The sequence below is a fragment of the Trematomus bernacchii genome, unplaced genomic scaffold, assembly GCF_902827165.1.
Source record: "Trematomus bernacchii unplaced genomic scaffold, fTreBer1.1, whole genome shotgun sequence".
In the NCBI taxonomy this organism is placed as follows: Eukaryota; Metazoa; Chordata; class Actinopteri; order Perciformes; family Nototheniidae; genus Trematomus; species Trematomus bernacchii.
Window position 1 is genome coordinate 14,139,836 of NW_022987564.1, and position 22,226 is coordinate 14,162,061.

The 22,226-nt window shown below is 40.6% G+C and overlaps 1 protein-coding gene across 1 annotated transcript in view; it reads right to left on the minus strand.

Annotated features, from left to right (window-relative positions):
• sdc2 (syndecan 2) overlaps positions 1-19,446 on the minus strand; it is a 44,223-nt gene extending 24,777 nt beyond the window's left edge. Inside the window, exon 1 of the mRNA XM_034124383.1 lies at positions 19,031-19,446. Within this exon, the coding sequence (XP_033980274.1) occupies positions 19,031-19,090 (60 nt within the window). The 5' untranslated portion in view covers positions 19,091-19,446. The remainder of the gene's footprint in view (positions 1-19,030) is intronic.
• Positions 19,447-22,226: the final 2,780 nt, after the last annotated feature.

Here is a 22,226-nt window from a genome sequence, read left to right on the forward strand (position 1 = left end):
CCACATAAAAAAGATAAATTGCTAGTGAAATGTTTGTAAAAGACATAATGGAGTGCCTCTGATGAGGAAGTCTCCAATTATAGACACCAGACGCTCGTGTCCTCTGACCCCCACCATTGACATCGATGCTTTGCTGGTGGACGCGTCTGCACTGCTTGGTATTTGACTTTGATATCTGACCCCTTCCTTTTCATTTCTGGAAATGTTCAACTCCCAAAGCTAGCCACATTTACTGTAACATACTGCCAAAAGGACCCTTTAATGGTCACACCAGAACCACGGACACAACAAATAATGCTTCCTGCCTCGACCTTATTCACACTCTTTGCAGTTCCCTTTTTGGATTTGTGGTCTGACTTTTTTGCCGCTTTGCAAATAGATCTTTTAGCAGTTTTATTTACAATGTTAAAGCTCATTGGGAGGTAGAATCATGGCTTAAGTATATGCAAAACATTTCCTGTTCCGTGATATGCGTGAAGTGTTTTGGAGGCTTTTAAAAATGAAGATATTACTTGTCTTGACAGATTAGGTGAATCATATTTTATCTGCGTTCCTTCTAAATAAATAGAGCGATCCATTATTTAACAGTTAATACTTCAAAAGCTTTTTTGGGGCTCCCACCTGAGATCCATCATGCTGTGTGTTATGTAAAGCTCTGCTGTGCATACATACACCTGTGCCACAGGCGAACACACATAAGTGCCTTAGGTACACACACACACAACTGTGATATACATGTACAATTTAACACATGAGCTGCTCCCATTCATGTACACTCCAATGATAGAATATGTTGCCATGAACTGTGCATTGACCCGACCTCATACAGTACACACACACACACACACACACACACACACACACACACACACACACACACACACACACACACACACACACACACACACACACACACACACACACACACACACACACACACACACACAACACACACACACACACACACACACACACACACACACACACACACACACACACACACACACACACACACACACACACACACACACACACACACACACACACACACACACACCACACACACACACACACACACACACACACACACACACACACACACACACACACACACACACACACACACACACACACACACACACACACACACACACACACACACACACACACACACACACACACACACACACACACACACACACAGTCAGTCAGTGCTCTGGAAAGGGATGAATACAGTCTTTCAAGCCACAGCAGGCCTACAATATCAACCATTCCTGCACTGCACACAGGTGCTGCTGCTCAATAGAAATGAATGTGTGCATGTGAATCAGATATAGAAGTGTGTGCGTGGTTATCTCGCTACACATTATATATACACACAAATACACTATATCATTATCACCTGAGGCGCGTGGGGTCAGTGAGAGTCCCGGGGTCAGTGAGAGTCCCGTGTTCTGCACTGCTGACTGAACTTTCGCCATGTGTTTGGTTTGAACCCTATCACTATAATTAGGCTTTGCGTGTGTGTGCATTTGTTCCATGATGCCTGTGGATGCTTTGTACTTGCACTCTTTGTTCTTCAACTGAACCTTTGTTCGTGTACTGCCAAATGCCGGTCACGTCAAAATGACATGCTGAAGACTGCATTATACGCCGTCTTGTTGCTCCTGAGTTCAGTTTGATGGAAGAAATATACACTGTTTATTCCTCAGTTTGCCATTAGCAGCTCTACCTCTGGCAAGCACATTATGTCTAACATGAAGGGGGACTGCTAAGTGTTTTAAACTCAGTGCCCTTAATCTTTGAAACAATGCCATGCACATAGTTTAAGGCTCAAGAGGGGGTCAACGAAATTAATCATCGATCATGTGCTTCAGACTAAGAGCTAAGCTAATCAACAAGTCTTATAACAATCGAGATGCAGGGGCGATACACATTTAGCCTGAGAGAGTAAATAACAGATGTTTTGTTCAATACAAGAGAGGCCAATCACCTGTCTTTAAGTTTAATACCAATGTGGTCTTGAACTTCTATGGATTCTCAGTGGTTTCTGTTGTTAGGGGTCCCCTAGTGCTCAGTGTCACATAACAAGTCTGTCACACCTCACACAGTCTGGTTTTCTCTGTCACTTTGTCAATGGAAGGGCATGGTTTCCATCACCGCTGCCTTTTAAAAGCCTATGTGTTTCCTATGGTGTTGTAAAAACCTCCCCAGGGCAAGGTGTGTGCGATGGTGTGTTCAGCATCATGTGTCTGCATTTGTGCTCACATACTGTATGTAGAAACACATGAAAGGGGGGCCTGCACGTTCGCTTGATGGATGAACTACGCAACCAGTTATTAATGTAATAAAATCCAGCCTTTTTCCACATTTAAGCGCCTCTGTGTCTATGTGTACGTGTCTCAAACCAATCTGTTTCCAAAATACAAAGGGGGAAAAACCCTGAGCTCTCCATTGACAGATCATTAACACCACAACATGAAAGCTTTTAAGGACTATAGGGGTCAGAGTTCCCCACCTCACCACATAAAATACTGCAGTTATAGGATGGATTGGAGAAGGGAGAGGATTTGCTGGTTCTGGAAGCTTAAACTTGCCAACAATATCCACCAAAAAGGAAACTCAATATCACACTACAATTGATTAACCTTAGTTTAGATTTTGTGTTTTAGTTTTTGACCAATTGTTGAATCAATAAATGTCAGTTCAACTGACAAACTCAAGCAAATGTATCTTTATAAGTTCAACGACACAAAACTTAAGTACAATAAGTACATTTGGAAGTTAAAATTGCAGCTGGCGTCTTCTAAATACTTACATTTTGCATTTGTTTTCTTAAGTTAGTATATTGAGCGTTCATAGCCACCATAAGAATGATATGATAACAGACAAGCTAAGATTTTAAATTCAGATACATGTCTTCTGATTTATTTACTCAAAACTTTTCCATTTTCAATCTGGTTTATGAATAGATAAATAATACAAATGCGGAGTGGAAATCCAGATAACCAAAACAAATGTTCATGCCTGTAAAAACATGTGGCTCTTTATGCATTTATCAGCATGCGGGGGGGGGGGGGGGGGGGGGGGAAATATGATGTGCCACATTCCTCCATCCAGGACGCCAATCTCTCACTGCTGCAGCTCTGACAAATAGGCCTTTATCACCTGAGATGAAAGCCAGAGGGGAGAAAGAGGGGAGCAGATGGGGCCGAGCTAAGAGAGGAGGAGGGGGGGGGGGCGAGGAGGGAGGAGAGCGATTTTGCTGCTTTGTTGGCTGATCTGGTTCAATCCTTGCGCTGCAGCGAATGAATTCCCATCCAAGCCTTTTCCTTAAGAGGATTTGGACTCAAGGGAGTCTGCGAGCCACAGGACGACAGCGTGAAGGCAGCAACACGTGATGGGATGATGAAGAAAGAAAGACCGGGAAATTGCAGGAAAATAAATAAGGATGTTCAATAAAAAGAAGAAAAAAAATGTCAGCAAAGGTCAAGGATAAATCCTGCCTTCATTCGAGGAATGTGTGTTATCACTTGGAGCAGGGGTAATGTGTTATAGCTATTTAAAGACAGGAAGAGAGTAGAGATGATGAGAAATGAAAGAAGTCACACACATTATAACTGTCAGAGAGTGAGGGGCCGTGAAAGAGAAAGGGGACAGTAGCGATTTAAGCACAGAGATAAACAGAAGGAATAGAGAGGCATCGGATGAGATGGTGGTAGGAAAGCGGCAGGTGGTGATCTCTGATCTCTGATCCCATTATCCAGGGCTAATCCTGACCAGCAGTGAGCGTGTTTGCATGTGCCGTAGTGTACGTGTGTGTGTTGTTTTTGTTGCTGACACTCACTCACGCATTAGGGCTGTCTGTCAACCTACACACAGATTTGATGAAAGAGTGAGATGTTTGCTTCCCTGGGTTCATACAACATTTGAAATAGCACATGTGCAGAAAGGATTAGACTATCCATTGCTAAAGCACATTTTTTATTATGTTTTAACAAGCTTTTTCATCACTTCATGCTACTTTTGCGTCTGTCTGCTCTCCATCTCAGCGCCAGACTTCAGACAGCTCGCTGCCTGTCAGATGAAAAAGAGTACGTCTCGGCTTTCATCCGCAAAATAATAAAAACATGGGTGTAAACTTTCCAGAGTTTGAGAAACAGCAGATAGAAATATGATTGGGTGAGTGAGAGTTGGCAGCCTTGGAGTCCAAAGGGCCGTCACCTTCGGTACAGTATGCCCAGGGTGTATTAATAGTCAGCTAGACAGCATGTCTGGGGCACAATGTGTTTGTGTAACAAGATGTACCGAGACGGATTCAGAAACACACTGGTGAAATGTGAATGGTTGCATGACGCAAGTAAGACTTAAATCGTAATAATTCAATTCTAGATACATTTGAAATACTGTCAAAAAGAGAGCACAAGTGAGAACGGAACTTCCCGATTCTCTTACAGATGCAAAAATAAATCAAAAATCACAGTGCCATTTATATTAATGCAAATAACTTAAAGTCCAGCATTGGAATGGCTATAATCCAAAGACATGTGGTTCAATATTCCAAGGTTAGATGTTGTTTTTACAATCTAATATCTTTATTAAATCAGTATTTCAGTTTTCTAGCATGTACATGATTTCCCATAAGGCTTAGCAGGACACCATATTGACAAAAACGCAATTCCATGCACCAGTTCTATGGTTTTAAACAGCAAAGATTACTGCCACAAGGGGAGAGAGTTGGTGGACATTTGAATGGGACTTGAATATGTGCAGTAAACTTAATATTTCACCAATGCCATAAATGCTGAATAACATTGAATAGAGTAGCAGAAGCTAGTGGATGCTAGCTGTGACGTCAGGACATCTATGCAATAGGACCTAAACACACTAGGGCTGCTCGATTATGGCGGGTCAATAATTGATATCACGATTATTAAAAACGATTATTCATTTACTTTGAAAACATCCATTTATTGAAAAAAGACATTTGAACAGTATGTTTTTAACAGTTGATTACCCTGAACTTTAAGTATAATTCAACTGAAAAAACAATAAAAATAATAATAAATAAAAAAAAAAAAAATCGTTTTATTTCGATTACGTTGTTTTTGTAATCGTTGCAAGCCAAAATCGTAATTGCGATTAAAATACGATTAATTGAGCAGCCCTAAAACACACTGCAGGTCACGAATCAACTCGCTTTAATACTAGTTCATAACCTTAGCAGTGTGTATTATTGCTTTAATGACCCCAGGAGATCTACTGCCATCGGTGCGTTGTCATGTTTGAGGAGGGTTTTATGTTCCAGCTGCCTCTAATCCAGTCTGGGTCACCATGTCACATGATTTCAGCAACAGATGTAGATGTGCTGGTCATTATTGGTGTCATGTGAAGATGTTAAGCCTCAGAAAAAAAGGGTCTCTTCCAAAGACACTGTAATCCGCCTTTGTTCAAGCCAAAGACATCATGTCATATGAAGCCCTAAAGACTAAATTAGTGACGCATTATCTGAACAAACATTCTATTCAGTGCCACTAATGTAAGGAGCTACCTTGAGTTCATTTTCAGAAAACAGATAGTACATTCTTTATTCATAGCAGAGATGTATGCAGAGATGTTAAAAGTAGATCTTAAAGAGTTTATTTGGGATGACGCTCTGAATAAGCATTGTGGGATTCTAAATGGTGTTATTGCCCTAAAATAGTTTGGATACACTTTATGATCCTAGACCTCACGACTCAATAACTTATTTCAGGGTCTTCAAAACCATTTCATCCTTTCCAAATAAAACCTCTTGCTTTTAAAGTAAGAGCAAGCGGGCATATAAGCATTTCGATGGCAGGGCATGTCTTTTCAAAGGAGTTGAAAATCCTGACACAGGGAAAAAGTGCAGCTCTCAGTGGGCTCCAGCATGACTACGCAACGTGGGCTTAGCATGACTCACGTAATTGCACATTAATGATGTTAAATGATGGGGTGCATGAGCTTAGTTGTGTGCCAGACGTAGCGTAGAGTCCACAACCACACAGGTTTTTTAATCTCTAGTCTCCATCACTACACACACACACACTTCAACCTAAAATATATTTAAAAGCGTACAAAGACATTTCTTTCATTTAAATGTTTTCTTTGCAGTTTTATTAGTGTAGGTTTATTTCCTGAAGCAAGTTGTAACTACCGTTTGGCCCACCATGATAGAACTAAACGTCTACATACTGTTGTTGAGTTTTGCAGTGATATTGCACATCTATTGAACCTTAGCTTAATCAACGTAGTCATGACCATGTATTTCTACATAAAGCACTGATTGTAGTCACACCAAAGTATCTATATGTAGAACAAAACGTATATATGTTTAAGGCAGCATGACACGTTTACCTGTGTGGATTCCCAGTGCTAAAGAGTCACCTGAGGTTTAGCCAGCAGATACTAAAGATTAGCCTGCTATGGGCTGCAGAGCGCTTCAGACTTCTTAGTAGTGTAGCTCCAACCTTAATTGAACTTGGCGTGGACATACTCACAACAACACAAGGTCTGTTCATTTAATGGCGTCCAGTGTAACTCGCTTCTGTATTCGGACAATTAGCCGATTAAGATTCCATAATAATTATGTTACTGCCTTGCCTATTTTTTAACATCAAATGTTTTCAAAACATGTTAAAGTTTACTTTTAGCTGTGAAATGAGCCGCCATATTAAAAACCTAAAAAAACAGACTAAAAACGTTCCAATTTAAAAGCTAAACAGTACACTTAAATGTTTATTTTCTCTCTCTCATGCCCCTTTCACACCAAGGCTTTTCCCGTTCTAGCTCCGTGCTAGAGCTTTTCTGGTTCGGAACCGGTTCTTCGGTTCAGCTCCCGCTCTGTTCACACCGCTCAGAGCCCGACTGGTGCTGCGTCATTGCGTCATCGTTTGCGTCATGACGTAACCGTTTGCGTGCCTGCTTCATAAAGCCAAACCGTGCGGAAACCCCTCACATCGACAACAACAACAATGGCCGATTGTATTGAAGCGCTACTCGTTTTGGTTTTGCTCTGTCGAAAAGAAATGGAAGAAATGGGACGACTTTACTACCAACTTTACAGTCGTTACATGCTACATTCAAAAGTTCTTTACAATCATCATCATCATTATCAACTTCAACGACGATTCCGTAGGAGAAAGAAGGTAAATATACGTCCTATTCGATGGCGTTAGAGCTAGCTGTTGTTAGCCTCTGCATGCGCCAAGCTCAAAAATACCCAGCTTTGCAGCATTAATTACTATGGTATAACATTAAAACTGATGCCCCTGCCCCTTCCCCTGCCCCCGCCTCCGACGTAAGCGTGACGTATGCGGTGCTTGCTTTCTAGACCGACAACTTTTTGGTGCTTGAAACGAACCGGATTCCGGAGCTTAGAGGCGGCTCCGCTGCAGTGTGAACAGGAAAAAACTGTGCTTTTCAAGCTCCAGCTCCGAACCGGCCCTGGAACCGCGTTGGTGTGAAAGGGGTATCAGTTTAGAAGCAGGAGGCAATGAAGTAACATCATCTGGATTCAGATTGTATTCGTTCTGCCTAGTTTGACATCAGTGATTGACACTCGGTTAGAGCCTCCTTGACTCTGGTTGTTTTCCTTCTTTCGGGATAGAGTTAATGAAAATAAAACCTTATTGTTTATATATATAGTTACCATGATCCTTTAATCAAATGAATCCCTGATTGCACACGTCATTTACAAGAAGAAATAGTAGAACCCCAATGTTAACCACAGATTTTGGTGTATATTAGTTTGGTGAACAATATATTAGACGGGACATGATGGAGCCATCTAGGCAAATCAAGGCACGTCCTTTTGCTCATAAACCCACCATTTCACCAGTGGGAAATAACACATTTGATTTTGTTTGGAGAGTACAGCCCGCGTTAGGGATGAAACACCAAATCCAAGAGAGGAAGCTGATGTGATGTACGTCTGTGTATGAGTGCTGTTTGACAGAGACACCACAACTGGGTCCGCTCAGTTCCTGTGTTTACCGAAACAAACAACAAAAAGAAAAAAAACCTTCGGTGTTTTCATTATGCAGACCAGCTGCTTGATGCATTCTTCTCTTATCAACCAAACAACAGAAAACCCACAAGTAAGCCCATACATATGAGTAAACAGCTCACATCATTCCAGATTCAATCCTCTTGGGTGCATTACATGTTGCATTTCTGCTTTGATAAATGAAAAGACTCTTTTGAGGGCTGCTTGCTTTTTAAATGATGGTAATTATATTAAAATGAATGCACACTTCCCCCTCATAAGGATGATGTGTGCATCCCTAATGTCAGAGCAAACCATCATGTTTCCTGGCCATATTTGTGGGACTTTATTTTTTAAAGAAGTGTTCCAGACTCTGGCTCATCAGAAATGATGGGGCGAAATTCTTATTTATGCTCCTTCCAATGTAAATAATTGAATTCAGGCTACCAAAATAGGCCCAGTGCTCCAACCACAGCTAGGCTGCATTTTCAATCTTTAATGACTGTGTGGAAGAAAACGCAAGGACTTTGAAAGAGTGCCAATGTCAAGACAAAAACACAGTTTCAACTGAAGGACCATACAATTAGAAAGATCCCAGCCTTTCTCAGAAGAGAACCATTTTGTGTTGTTGGGCCGCTACCTCCTTTAGCTGCAGGACACATATCACTAACAAAACTCCTGCAGCTAAAAATTGCTCTTATTGTGCCTGCCAAACCTCTGGTCCTTTTCTCACTACGCAGCCTTTCCCGATTCTTTCCCTGTGCTGTAATTCTACAAGAATGTGTGGTTTCTGAAGACCATACTCTGGCTTTCCTGAAAGGTCCTAAAACAACACGAGACGCTCGTCGACTTGCGCTCCACCCTGTGCTTCAGGTTTTATTTTACCACCTTTTAAATGATGCCTGCGTCTGCTGGGGTCTCAAGAGAGCCATGGTTGTAAGAAAAAAAAATCAAAAGACACGGCAAACAATAAGAGAGATGAAGCACTGAGCGTTGCCGATGGTATGTGCATTACATTTATAAAGAGTCATCCTTTGAGTAGAAACAGACAGATATATGCTGTGAAAGCTGGGGGGTCGAGGTTGTGGTGGTACATCCCACAGTAAAGAGGAGCCTCGATCAAAAACCCACCAGCCAACACATGTTTCCAGCACTGCAGGTCTAACACAACGTGTCATAAAAGCCTCTCGTGGTCACAGAGTCACACATAGCGGCGCTCAACCACACCAAACCAAAGCAGAGGCAGCAACAGTTAGCGATCATCTTCAAAAAGCCATCTTCAACAGACTCTTCCAAGTTGGAGTGTTGATGCAGAGAATGTGTAGGCAGCTCTGTCTACCACACACAGATGTGGAGAGGTCGCTGGAGTTCATTAATGCTCGCTGTAAAATGGGATGACACAATGTCACTATAAAGGGAGCCTCTGAAGCGGGAGAGAGCTAACCACAGTTTAATAGAGGATTCAGCAAGTCGTGTATTCCTGTCATCACAGTGCAAAAATAGCTTTGGTCTTCGGTGAAAGAGAAACCTTTTGATCTGAGCATTAAGACCTTAAAAGAGTAATCAGGAAGTTATTATAGCGTCACAAATTGTTGGGAGAGCTTAGAAAACTTTAAAAACTAAAAAGACGAAGGAGCTGGGGTCGATGTTTCTGGGGTTTTCTATTCCTCGATGTTACTCAGTAGCACAGATTTCTCCTCCCTGCCTAACTCAAATATCCATATCCATAGTTTGTCAATCAGGTTTTGCAAGCAATACGAGATTTGGATACACTTACTAGTGGTCAAAAGCGTAACAATGTGCCTGGGTGTAATGATGACACTGAGAAAATGAATCCAGCACCACTGGATATAGAAGCAAACGCTTACTTTAGCCAAAATGTTACAAGGCTATGCGGCTTAAAGCTGCGTAAAGCTTCACACAATCCCTCATTCTCTTTCTATCCACTGTGTAATTCTTGGTGATGAATGTGGAAAGCCAGGAGACTCCCGCTCTGAGAGGATATCCTCCACTCAGCCACCCAATCACTTGATTAAACAAATTATCATCATCAAAGTAATCAAGCTTTGCACCCTGCCGGCCTGATTCCATTACACCATGAAAACCGGTTTGAGCACAGCATGGAAAAAGGCGCAGATTATAAGTGAAGCTATGACCTTCACTGATGTCACCGTCTAAAAAGGGATTTTATTTTATGTCGGGTGGAAGCAAGACACGGAGGGAGGAATCCCAAAAGAGAGACAGACTTAAAGTCGTTTCATGTCTTCAACAAAGTTATAATGTGTTTTAAATCTCCGAGCACAATAGTGTGTGAATACTGAACAGGCTAAGAAATATATTTCCATTAAAGGGGTCATAGGTTGTATCATGTACCTGGCTGTGGACATGACACATTCTGACTGGCCGCCATTGTTTGTTTTGATACCTCTCCCTGAAGTTTTCCACCCACAAAAGAACTGTGTGGTCTTCACTCCGTAAAGAGAGCGCTGGCAATGAGCGTGTCAGCGGTATTTGCATTTAAAATCAAAATGGATTCCATCTGACACGCTTTCTCTGGTCTAAAGCCTCTCTGGGCTGAATAATAAACCCAATCCCTTGGCGTAATGGAGGCCTTACTGCCGGGGCCCTGAACGCAGCATCATGCTCTGCTGAAAGGCTTTGCAGTCGCAGTGCAGATCACAGATGGCTGTTAACAGAATGCATTAGTAAAGATTAACTCGCCTGGTAGAATCGCCACATTAGTGCCTCTGATCATGTTAACAACCGAGGCACAGAGACAGCGTGTGGTATGATAAGGCTGAGCAGTTCATTGTAAACGTCAAATTTACTGCCTGAAATGTGTTGTTTTAGAGAATATTGGCAATATCAAAATGTTACAATACAGGATATCCAACAGGGTTGCAAACAGCCAACCAGATGTTGGAGAGATGACAGCTGTAGCAGTGTAATATCGTTTGTGTCATTAAATCACGCACAATGTATAATACTCCTTTTCCATTCCTGTAAGACAACATGGACTGGAAGAATAAACTAATCTACCAAACAGAAATATGAATAGACTCATATTTTGACAGTGAAATAACTTGTTTGCAGTGTGATGATTTGCCATTTTTCTTAACCTTATATGCTAATAAACTAAACATGTTATACATTTAAAGATGCCACTTTACAGGGGTTTATACTTTCATACAAAACATCAAATGATTAAATAAAGAAATTAACTGGCATTGATTTGACACTTGAATAAGTAACACATGCTTACTTTAAAACTTTTCATACTATTGTTATAAAAAGATAAAAAACACTTTTTAATTGAAATAAACCAGCAAACAAAACTAAAAGAAAATACTTGTATATGCATGGTATGTTGCAGATGATGTTCAATCTTAATTGCGTAAATAAAAATGTTGAATGACCAATAACTAGAACTAAAAGAAAGCAGCAAAAGTGATAAATGTATACAAACAAAATGAAGGTTAGAGTTGCTAGCACCATTCATAGAGCACAGGACGACCTGTGTTCATGGCTTGGACTTTTTTCCACTTCAAATCTATTTGGAAAAAAAAAATAGTTTCATGTGCGTCAAAATCCCACATGTTTTTTCAGATTACCGACTATAAATGAGTTTCAGACGTGGTGTGAAAGGCCCTCAGTTTGATCCTCAGTAGCAAAGGAAACTAAGTGTTTTCTTTCATTTAGGGCCCAGCTATGTCCCTTTCTATATTTGCCCCCTCTTTCACCGCTGTTAGCTCATACAGTCCTACAGTGTGAGTCAGTGTCTGGACCCTTTGGTGATTTGGTCACAGTTTACACTTTCAAGCACCGGATGTTCACAACTGTACGCATGAACATCTGGATAGGGTCTTGACATCACGGTTTCTCCAAAACAAATATGTCAAACCGAAGCAATCTTCAGGAAAAGCAGCTCTTTCCATCGCCTTTAAAACTAAACTAGACTTAAAAACTAGGACATAAAAGTACTGCTTTGTTTTTGCCAAGAAAATGTAGTGTTGGAGACACATGCACATTTTTTCTAAGCATGCTATAAAACTAGCCTATTATTGAATTACAGGTTATGTGCTCATAAGGAAATGGTTAAAAGCTGGAAGCATTCAGGGGTCTCCTGAGACTACCCACGTAGACACAGCGATGGAAACACTTCCTCTTTTTTTGGGGACCCATTACAATGACGAGCTCATCTCACTAATGAATATTCATGAGGGCTCAATTGCAGCCTTTAAAGTCACTGCTTTTCACTAAAACAAGATGAGTTGACACACCAGCATGCACTTAGGGGGAGAAGTGTTTGTGCTATGTGGGGAGTTCACTAATGAATTTGCCTCTCCAGCTCATCACCCTCCCCAAATACCCTCCGGAGTCTCAAGAGTTTTCTCATGAAAGCAGCTCTAAATGAAGTGACTGCATGGAGTATAATTTGCGGTTGGTAATACGCCCTGCATAGAAAGCATGATTTACACGCTTTAGCTCATTTGGTGCTGTTTTGATTCGAGACAGGGGGAGGGGGGGGGGGGGAATAATGGAAACACCAGACATTAGAAGTACATTTTTCTGCTTGGAGGAACGCCAGTGCAGATATCAATTGGGTGCCTTTTAGAGACCATAAAGTGTGCTCGTAAATAGGGGTGAGCACAGATGTGTTAAATGTGCCGTGCCATTTTCCACAGCAATCTCGGGAGTCAGATGGAAAAACCTTCAGACGTCATGGCTTCAACTTTCTTTTTGGATAGTGTACACATGGAACACATGTGCCCCTAAGATCATTGTCTATTCAGCAGAACAAAGTTAACCGAGAAAGTTTCACAAGCAGCATTTGATTTGATTTCATCTTTTGAACAGCCAACCAACAAAACCTGAACTGACCACAATCTAATGATATTTAATATGACTTTAAAGGATGTATTTGTCTTAGTTGCAGTAGGGCGAGCTGTCTAATGTCTACTTCAGCTTTACGGTAAATTGCAGCGACCCAACTCTGTACATTTCTTGTGAGGATTTGTTATGTGCTTTGACGTCTCTAGACAGTATGAAATCCATCCAACAGCATTGCAATAAAGTGCCAGATTCAACAAAGCAGAGCTGAAGTGAAGGTTTCGCATGGCTAGGACAATGCAACCAGAATACTTTATTTACCCCGGGGGAAATTGGGTATTGTGACAGTTGCTCCATTTTGGAAATAAATAAATAAAAATCTAATAAAAAAGTAGAACAAAAATATTCATATAAAGATCTAGTTCAAGTGTGATTAAAAGATCAAAACAATTAAGAAGTTAAAGTAAAATGTCAATACAAAATAAATTAAATTAAATGTAAATGTTATATAAACATAAGAAGTCATAGTAAACATGTGCACATTGTAGTCCCATGTGTGTTACAATATATAAGCGTCTGGCAGACGTTACCGCAGCATCCTGGCAAGGACAAGAAGATTCGGAGACAGTTGCTTCCCGCGGGCAGTGAGACTGTTAAAAAATTGAACTGTTGAAACAACTTCAAAACATTCTTCAGCTACTCAATAATATGTATCTAATACCTAATATATATATATCATTCCAATAACTTGTATATAGACTCATACTGCACTATTCCACATCATCACTTTATTTTATAACTATTTTTCTTTTTGTATTGCTCTTGCTCTTATTGTTATTATGTTGCATTGTTGGAGAAGCCTGTGACATAAGATTTTCAACTACATAATTACTCTGTAGCTATGTCAGATTGACAATAAAGAACCTTGAACCTTGAACCTTGATATAGAGTGCCACAGTGACGCGTCCTAAAACCCGGAAGTAAGTTAGCATTTGACCACTTCCGGTTCCTTTGACAAAAACCAATGCAATTTCTCCATACTTTTATAATTATAATAAATCTATTGATCATAAATCTATCGATTAGATTCATGATTTGAAAATTATAAAAGTAGGGTAGACATGTGGATATTATCCGGCTGAACAAAACGTGATCTGTCTCTTCAATTGGTGTCAACCACAGACCTTATTTCGAGCTATTTTCCAAAATCCTATGGAGAAATTGCATTGGTTTTTGTCGAAGGAACCGGAAGGAGTTTACTTCCGGGTTTTAAGACGTGTCACTGTGGCACTCTATAGAGTGGTGTATTAGTATTAATTAGATATTAATGCTTCAATGCCAAACATTTCTTTTTAAATGTGAGAATCTGCATTTTTCTCTGTTTTAATGTGAACCTCCGGAATTTGAAAAGACGTTTAAATAAGAAAAAGTTAAAATGCATGAAGTTTATTTTGCCGTTATAACAAAGTAAACAGCAACAGGTTGACTTCTTAAATGCTCACAAACTGTTGCAAAAGGAAAGCAGTCCAGTAGTCCCATACCAAGTATCACTAGTAGCCCTCAGTTTGTCTCTTTCATTCCCCCCCCCCTGCCAAGCTAGACACTTTTCACACCTCAAACAGCAAACTGCAGACAGGTCCTGTCCTGGGAAAACCTGAGCACCAAAAGGGAGGCAGGGATCACAGTCTCAACCCACTCCTTCTCCTTCATCTCTCTTCCCCCTATCCAACTGGAACTGGAAGGCAGTAAAAACACACACGTCCCGACACAGGGTTTTCCCCATTTCTCTTTGTCACAACCACAATCCCCTCCACTGCAGGTCTGCCAAGGAAGTTTCCATTTGCTAAGCTAATTAAGGGGAAGAAAGAGGGTGGGAACAGAGCAAAAAGTAATGTTCCAGATCTTATATGTCTAAATGTTTTCACCCAGATTGCCACAAGCACATGCAAAAAGGCTTTTACTGTGCGATGTCATAGCCTATGATAGTCTGCTATAGCCAAGGTGGCTGCGGCCCAACATAAACCAGCAGCCACAGCTCCCTAATGTGTTTTCCCCATGCCTCGGTGGCTGAGATGACAGTGTATTTTAAACACGTGGCTGTACCAGAGGGACATTAAAAGGCACGGATGCACACACAAACACATGCACAGTCAACAGAGTTGGACTATTTGAGAGTCTTTACGAGTGTGCACAAGTCCCCGCCAAAGTAAGAGCCAACTTTGTGACAATAGAGGAAGAGGAGGAGCTACTTTCAGACACATACGACCCGCAGATGTCGGCAAATTCAATGCAGGGACCTGACATCTTAAGGGGCAAAAAGGGGGTGTATCTTAAGTCAAATATACTCTTGCCCTTCATTGCTTCCAGATGCCTGAGAGGGAAATATAACGCCACTGTTCTCAGCCTAATCCGTGACGCTGTGATAATAACAGGCAGCTTCTTGACCATGCTGGCAGAGGGGCGCAATGTACAGACAAAAACAACACGGGGGTGGGCAGGAGGCTGTGTGTGCCAATGTGTGTTTATCTACTTGTAGTGTGTGTGCCTGCATGGTGACAAAACAGGAGTTCATGCGTGGACACAGATGGATTCAAGGAAAAGAGAGGGGGGTTGGTGGCGGTTGTGCTTTCAGTGGTCCAGCAGCCGCGGCCTTCTGTAGAGTCCATTAGTGATTGCATAATGCTTGGCAGGGACAGGGACCGAGTGAATGCACCCCCCCCCTCCCCCGAAGGGACGCACACCAGCGAGGAGGCACAAGTTGGTCCGCAGAGCAGGAAACTCTGTGCTCCTGTGTTTGTCCGCGGCGGATTTATTACAAAAAGAAATGAAAAAACTCAGTTTATCCACAGTCAGACAAAACACAAGCATGCAGGGGAGCTGTGTGCAGAACGAGGAATTCTAGGGTAATGCAAAATAAAAGAGCATCATTAAATATACAGCAGGAGAAGCTGCAGTCGCTGCACAGCATCTGCTTCTATGTGGCACTACATCCTTTCATTTTTCAGCTCTGTTATGACCTCAACTTTTATTACATTCGTTATTTTTGTCAATTGTTTCCTTCCTTTTTATTCCGCACTACTCCCTTTGTATTTTCTCCTCTTGGTTACAGAATGGTGGAGAAAATAGTGTAAATATGTTTTCCACCCACGGCAGACAGGCATTTTACTTATTCATAATATAGTACATTTAAAATTAAGTGCTGTAGATGAAGCATACTGCTTTTATCGGTGGAGAATAAAGAGGGAATTTGAACACTCCTCATTCAGGTTCAAGCCATAGAAAAAGGTGATGGATTGGGTTTAGCTCAGGAGAGGCAATAACATACTTTTAGGATTAATATAGCCAATCTGCGCAGAGGAAATAGAAGTGAGGGTTTTATAATGTTCTTGGTGTATCTAGGTTGAATGACGTGTGAATATTTTAGTGAGTAGTTGTCTGGGAAAATGCTCGAGACAGCCTTAATTTGAGAGGAAGGTCAGTGCGTCTGTGCTGATCTTTTCATTACCATCTAATCATCAGAAAACTACCAATTCAAACAAGAAAATGAAACTGGATTAGCAGATAATATATCCCTCACAATACTCGCTTTGCACTTCCATGAGAAGTAATGAAAGGCTTCCATTTGAACGCTTGCATTTGCTGCTATGGCCTTTTCCCCCTTGAAATACTATACAGCATTTTTCCTCTGGCTTGAAATGTCTTTTCTTTTCTAGCATTTGAGGGTAGTTTATCAGTAACCTGACCTCACTTGCCCTTTGAGAAACAACTCAGACAGCTGCATCATCTACATGAATGGGGTAAGTCCATAACAAATGCCCATGAGAGAGAAAATAAACAGATCTTCCTTGGGTTGCCTTCAGAACTCCTTTGAACTTGAACAGAGACATTCCATGTCATTTTGAGTCCGTCTCCTCCATCCTCCCATTTCCTTTTCTCTCTGTTCCGCCACACTCCTGGTTTCCTCCACCACCCTGACACTAATTCCCTCCCTCTTCTGAAGTTATCCTTTAAATGTAGCATCAGAGAGCGAGACAGCACTCAGAGCCCCCTTGTAAATCACAGATGTAAAGGGAGGTGAACAACACCCACGCTTCCCACCAAAACATGACACAAATTACAGACCACTACATCTGGTGATTGGCGCACACCGAAACACGACGAGGTGGCCTGAGCGCATATTAGCCAAGCCAAACTGTTCCAAAAGTTTTTGAGAAAGAAATGAGTGGAAAATGTGAGAGAAGAGAAGAAAGCACACTGTTACAGTTCCACATTCACTTGGTTGACCTCATCTAATGAGAGATAGGATGATAACAACACACCCACATAGCTCGAGTGAATCTTCCTTCAACATGTGCCGAGACCTCACATGTTGCATTACACTCAGAGCGTTACTGACCAAGTCAGTAACATAAATGGTTTCTAGACAAAAGCACAACTGTTTTAGCCCAGAAATGATTGTGGGGGGTGAAGAAATTGGTTTCTCAGCGGTGAAATAATTTGTCTAAATGTTTTCAAAAGCAACTGAGAGTCACACTGTGCCCCTGTGTGATGCAATGTGGTAATTAAAACAGACAGATGTTCCCAAAACACGTTATCAACCACTTGTCAACACCAGAGCCAATATTGAGAATCAATGTCATGTGTCGAGTCCCAGTGAGGCCTTCAGGGGACACAGAGTGTGTGTGTGTGTGTGTGTGTGTGTGTGTGTGTGTGTGTGTGTGTGTGTGTGTGTGTGTGTGTGTGTGTGTGTGTGTGTGTGTGTGTGTGTGTGTGTGTGTGTGTGTGTGTGTGTGTGTGTGTGTGTGTTTTATCTTGTTTATAGTCAACTCATATTTTGTAATAATCTGTTGATTTAGGGTAGGATTTATACTCTATGTAACCAAGAGATTAACTTTATACATTGTACTCCAATCAAATGTACTATTGCAATAAGTGCAACCTTGGTGAGACTTTTAATTGCCTTTGACACTGTCATAAAAGTACTGTACTTTCATATTTCCCATGTTATGGTCACTTTGTGCAAATTGGGCCATTGCATACACAGGGTCATTTTTGAATTGCTGTGTACAGAAAAACACAGCCCTGGTGTGAAAAACATGTAAAAGTGCACTCTGAGGGTGACCACATGCAAAACAATGAGTCATTGAAACAAGTGTCTGAATCAGCTAATCAGCGGCTCTAACAGGGGCACTGCGCCAAGCGACAAGTCACAGCCCACAGAGAAACAACAGGAGGGGGCTATAATGACAGAGGCTGCACATGAAAGTGCCAAAATGTGTCATTCCAGCAGCCAGGCCAATTTTGCAGAGCCATGCACACACAGTGAGGAGCTCAACACTGACTTCAACCTGAAACTGGAACAAGGAAACAACAGAGATGAAAGGCAATATATGTGGGTTCAAGTAAGCTAGCTGGTAGTAAAAAAAATAGGAAAGGACATTTGAGGATATTAGATCAGACAACCATTTAATGCTTGCCACCAGAATGAAGACCTAAATACATAAGTTCATCTGTTTAGTAAGTGCCAATAATAATAATAATACATGCATTTCAGCAAGCATAGGAATCAAAAGCATAACAAATCACTACAATAATGCTCATATAAAAAGGAGCTCTGTGTTCCCTGACAGTCAGTGTCGTAATACTTTATTTTAGATGTCATGTAGTTCCTATGTGATATTTTCAAAGCCTCTCTATAACATATGTCTTAATAGTTATTACCTTATAGATGTGAAAGAGTGTTTTAGGCTACAGATAAAAGCATCCCTTTAAAGTTGTGCTCCATGTTTAAAAAATATATATATGCTGAACACCTTCAGGGAAGCAGTGAGAGAATCACATTGACCTCTACAGACTGTACTTAAGCTTCATGCATATTTCAGTATCTAATATGCTTTAAGGAAGATTGTCATGGGCTCGTGCAAAGTAGCAGCAATAGGCCTGTCTGCTTGGATGTCAGACAGAGATTCAATGGAAACTTCTCGGGGAATTACACATGCAGCGTTTTTCCTTTTTTAATCCCGCATAGTAAAGCAGTGCATTGCACACACGATGAGTAGAAACATGTAACTGTTTCCATTGAACTGCTCGGGTTTTCTCAAACAAACTGCAAAATAAAAACAGCGAGTGGTCCGTAAAGTTGCCGTTCACCCCCACAGCTATCACCCCGTTTTTAAGTTCCAAAAAACTTACCCTTTCCCCGGAGAGGAAGACGGTCAGCCCGAGAGTGAAAATTATCCAAACGTTCCTCATTATTCCTCTTTGTGAATTAAAACGCGTTGTTGCGAGTGAAATGTCAAATGTTTCCCCTCTGCTTCTTCTTCTTCTCCCTCTCGCTTTCCTTGCACCCTTCGCTCCAACTCCTGCCGCTTCTCTCTCTCAGGAGTGGATCCCACCGGATACGTGTTGCGTTTTGGTAATTCCTCCCCCCCTCTCTCTCTCCAGGCACTTCTTTTTTCTCTCTCTTTTTCCTTGTGTAAACCTGACAAAATATTTACAAATACGCACGGTTTCAATTGCAAAGTCCTCCCTGCGCCTTGTGTTTGGTGAAATCCGCACGAGGACGGTAGCTCGCTCTCCTCTCTCCTTCAGCGCTCACTCGAAATAACGACGACAAAAAGCACGAGCCCGACTCACGCGCTACTGAGTGCGTGCGCTCTTTACGGCCATGTCACCGCGAGACAGAACTTGCGACAAGTAGCACAAAAAAAGCCTATAATTAAAACACTAGCATCTTGGCACTCATGACAGACCAATTATGATGAGCTCAGGCTTGTATTCCGTTACAATAACTAAATACCTGTACAAATGTAACCAGTAACCCAAGTATAACAACATACAAGTATTGTAACCTGATTACTTTCTGTTACTTTTGGATGTTGTCAAATGCAATGGCAATACATTATACACATGCTGTTTTGGTTTAGCACATGACTTAAATAATTCGGTAACTTGTAAAATGTGTAATGTGTGATCATGTGCTTCGTAACATATCGTTCTTATATTGTAAAAGTGTAATGTTGCTAGTAATCCACCTTGTTTGAACTATACCAGTAATCTGATTACGTCTTTTTCAAGAAACTTTAAAGGAATAAAGTTACCTTTTTTGTATAATTATTATCCCGTTACTCCCCACGCCTGGTTTTGCTGTAAATATATAGATGATCATTATCTATTGTCTTTTTTCTCTACTGGTGAGGTCGGATAACAGACTAATTGAGCCATTTATTTCTAAGTCGAGATAACGATCTTTAATTGCACCCTAATGAGGATTCCATAATTTCACTCAGGCACTGCACTAAATTACAATCAAGTATGTTTATTATGCAGCTGTAGAATTATTAACATATCTGATTAGTCCCTCATTGGTGCTGTAGGCATGTCGTGAAATCTATGCACCACTCTTTATTCTCTAACATATATAATACAGATAGAGTTTAACACCAAAGAGAGTTACATCAGCTTCAAATCCCTTTAGTTTCATAGTTCAGCCATGTATGGGCAAAGTCTCCCCCTGCTGGTATAGTGAACAACTTCCCCCCCCTTAATATACAGAATAAAAAGTAATTCAAAAAGGTTTGCCTGAAATAGAGTTAAGTAACTGTAATCCTTGTTGTTTACATTTTATTTTGCATCTCTAAACTGCGAAATGTATGTTCAGAAACATGCAGAATTAGTTTAACCCTGAATAATCTCAAGAATCCTCTTTTTAAAGCACTATGCACAAAACGTCTGTTCAATTCATCTAGAATAAAAGTGTATTTTTGTTCTACTGAATACACATTTAGTAGCAAAATATTCCACCTCACAGTGAAATCTCATATAACTCAAATCCATTCAAAACAGTGCAAACTGCATTTCCGCAGAAACATTTAAAAACCTCTAATCCCACCTGGAAACACTCTGCCCTTTGTGTACCCTACGATCCCCCCCCGATCACAAGCACTGCCAAACAAAATTCCTAAGGCACCAATTTAGCCACACATATTACCAATGAGTTCTGCAGATACAAGGTGACTTCCTCCAGAGCAACATATAGATGTGTGAAACGGTAGTAAAGAGGTAATTGTAAATTGTTTCAGTGCTACCCTAAAATCTCACAATTACCCATAGTAATTTGGTTAAAATGTGAATACACTCTTTTGGTCCTTACCAGACGCAAGTATACATTAAAACTGCTGAGCTTAACCACATGATATCCCATCCCTCACATGGTTTAACTAATTACCCTTTAACACTCAGATGGAAAGAATTGTGAGTCACATTTTAATTATAAAACTTTACCAATTAGTGCCACTGCTGGTTCTCTCATTTCTTCAAGAAAAGTAAAACTTTTGAAAGGAATTTGAAAGGTCTTTAATAATTCTAACAATAATATTCTGTATTCAATGATTAATTAATTGCAGCTTTTATGTGAAGAATTAACTTGTTTCTACAGTTTATTTTAATTTTAAATCTACCAAAAAGCCAGCCATTTTAATTATCTTAATGTTGAATTGTCCTATTGTTGATTGTGATTTCCTCAGCAAGAAGGAATGCAATCAAGAGATAATGACACTGATTTTGTTCAGTTCCTGGAATATTTGAAATCCAGCATTTAAGTTTCAGGGATAGCACCAGGTGGTTACAATTGGGGAAAACATTGCTCTTTTGAGAGTTTACTGGAATGAAATCCTGGTGTATTTATTGACTAAGACTAGAGCAGCGCATTTTCTTTGAGATCTTCACCGCTGATGAATGGAACCAATTCTGAAACGTTGACTTAAATGTATTATGTCAACAGATTTCCCATAACTGTATTAGGTTAGTTGAAAACAATACTATTACGTTTAAATCAAAAGTATTAGGTTCAAATATTATTGCTTTCAACTAACTTAATACAGTTATGTGTCATTTGTTGACATAATACATTTAATTAAAGTCAACTTTTCAGTTGTTTCAGTGTAGGGGCTACATAATATATTTAAAGGTAATATGGCAAAAATGTGCTTATTCTCTTTTCGAGGAGATATAAATGAGCAGATAGATACTACTCTAACATGTGTTCTGAAGGTATGTAGCTCTAAGGTGAATGTGTTGCTGTGAATTGATGCAGTGCTTAGCTTAGCTTAGCATCAAAACTTAAAAAACAGAGAGAAAGATAGCCTGTCCAAAGGACTGTATCAACAATAGGTAACATCTATTAACAGCTACTCTTACGCTCACTGCACACATTATATCTTGTTTTAATCAAAAATGTGCACAATCTGAAATGTAAAAGCAAATCATGTATTTATGAAGGATTGTGTAAAGGACCTTTATTAGCGCTGACCAGAAATGCTGTGGCGTCCACGCTGGATGTCTCACAAGCGGATCTGGCCAACAAGTATGCTCGCACCAAGTCCCTCGT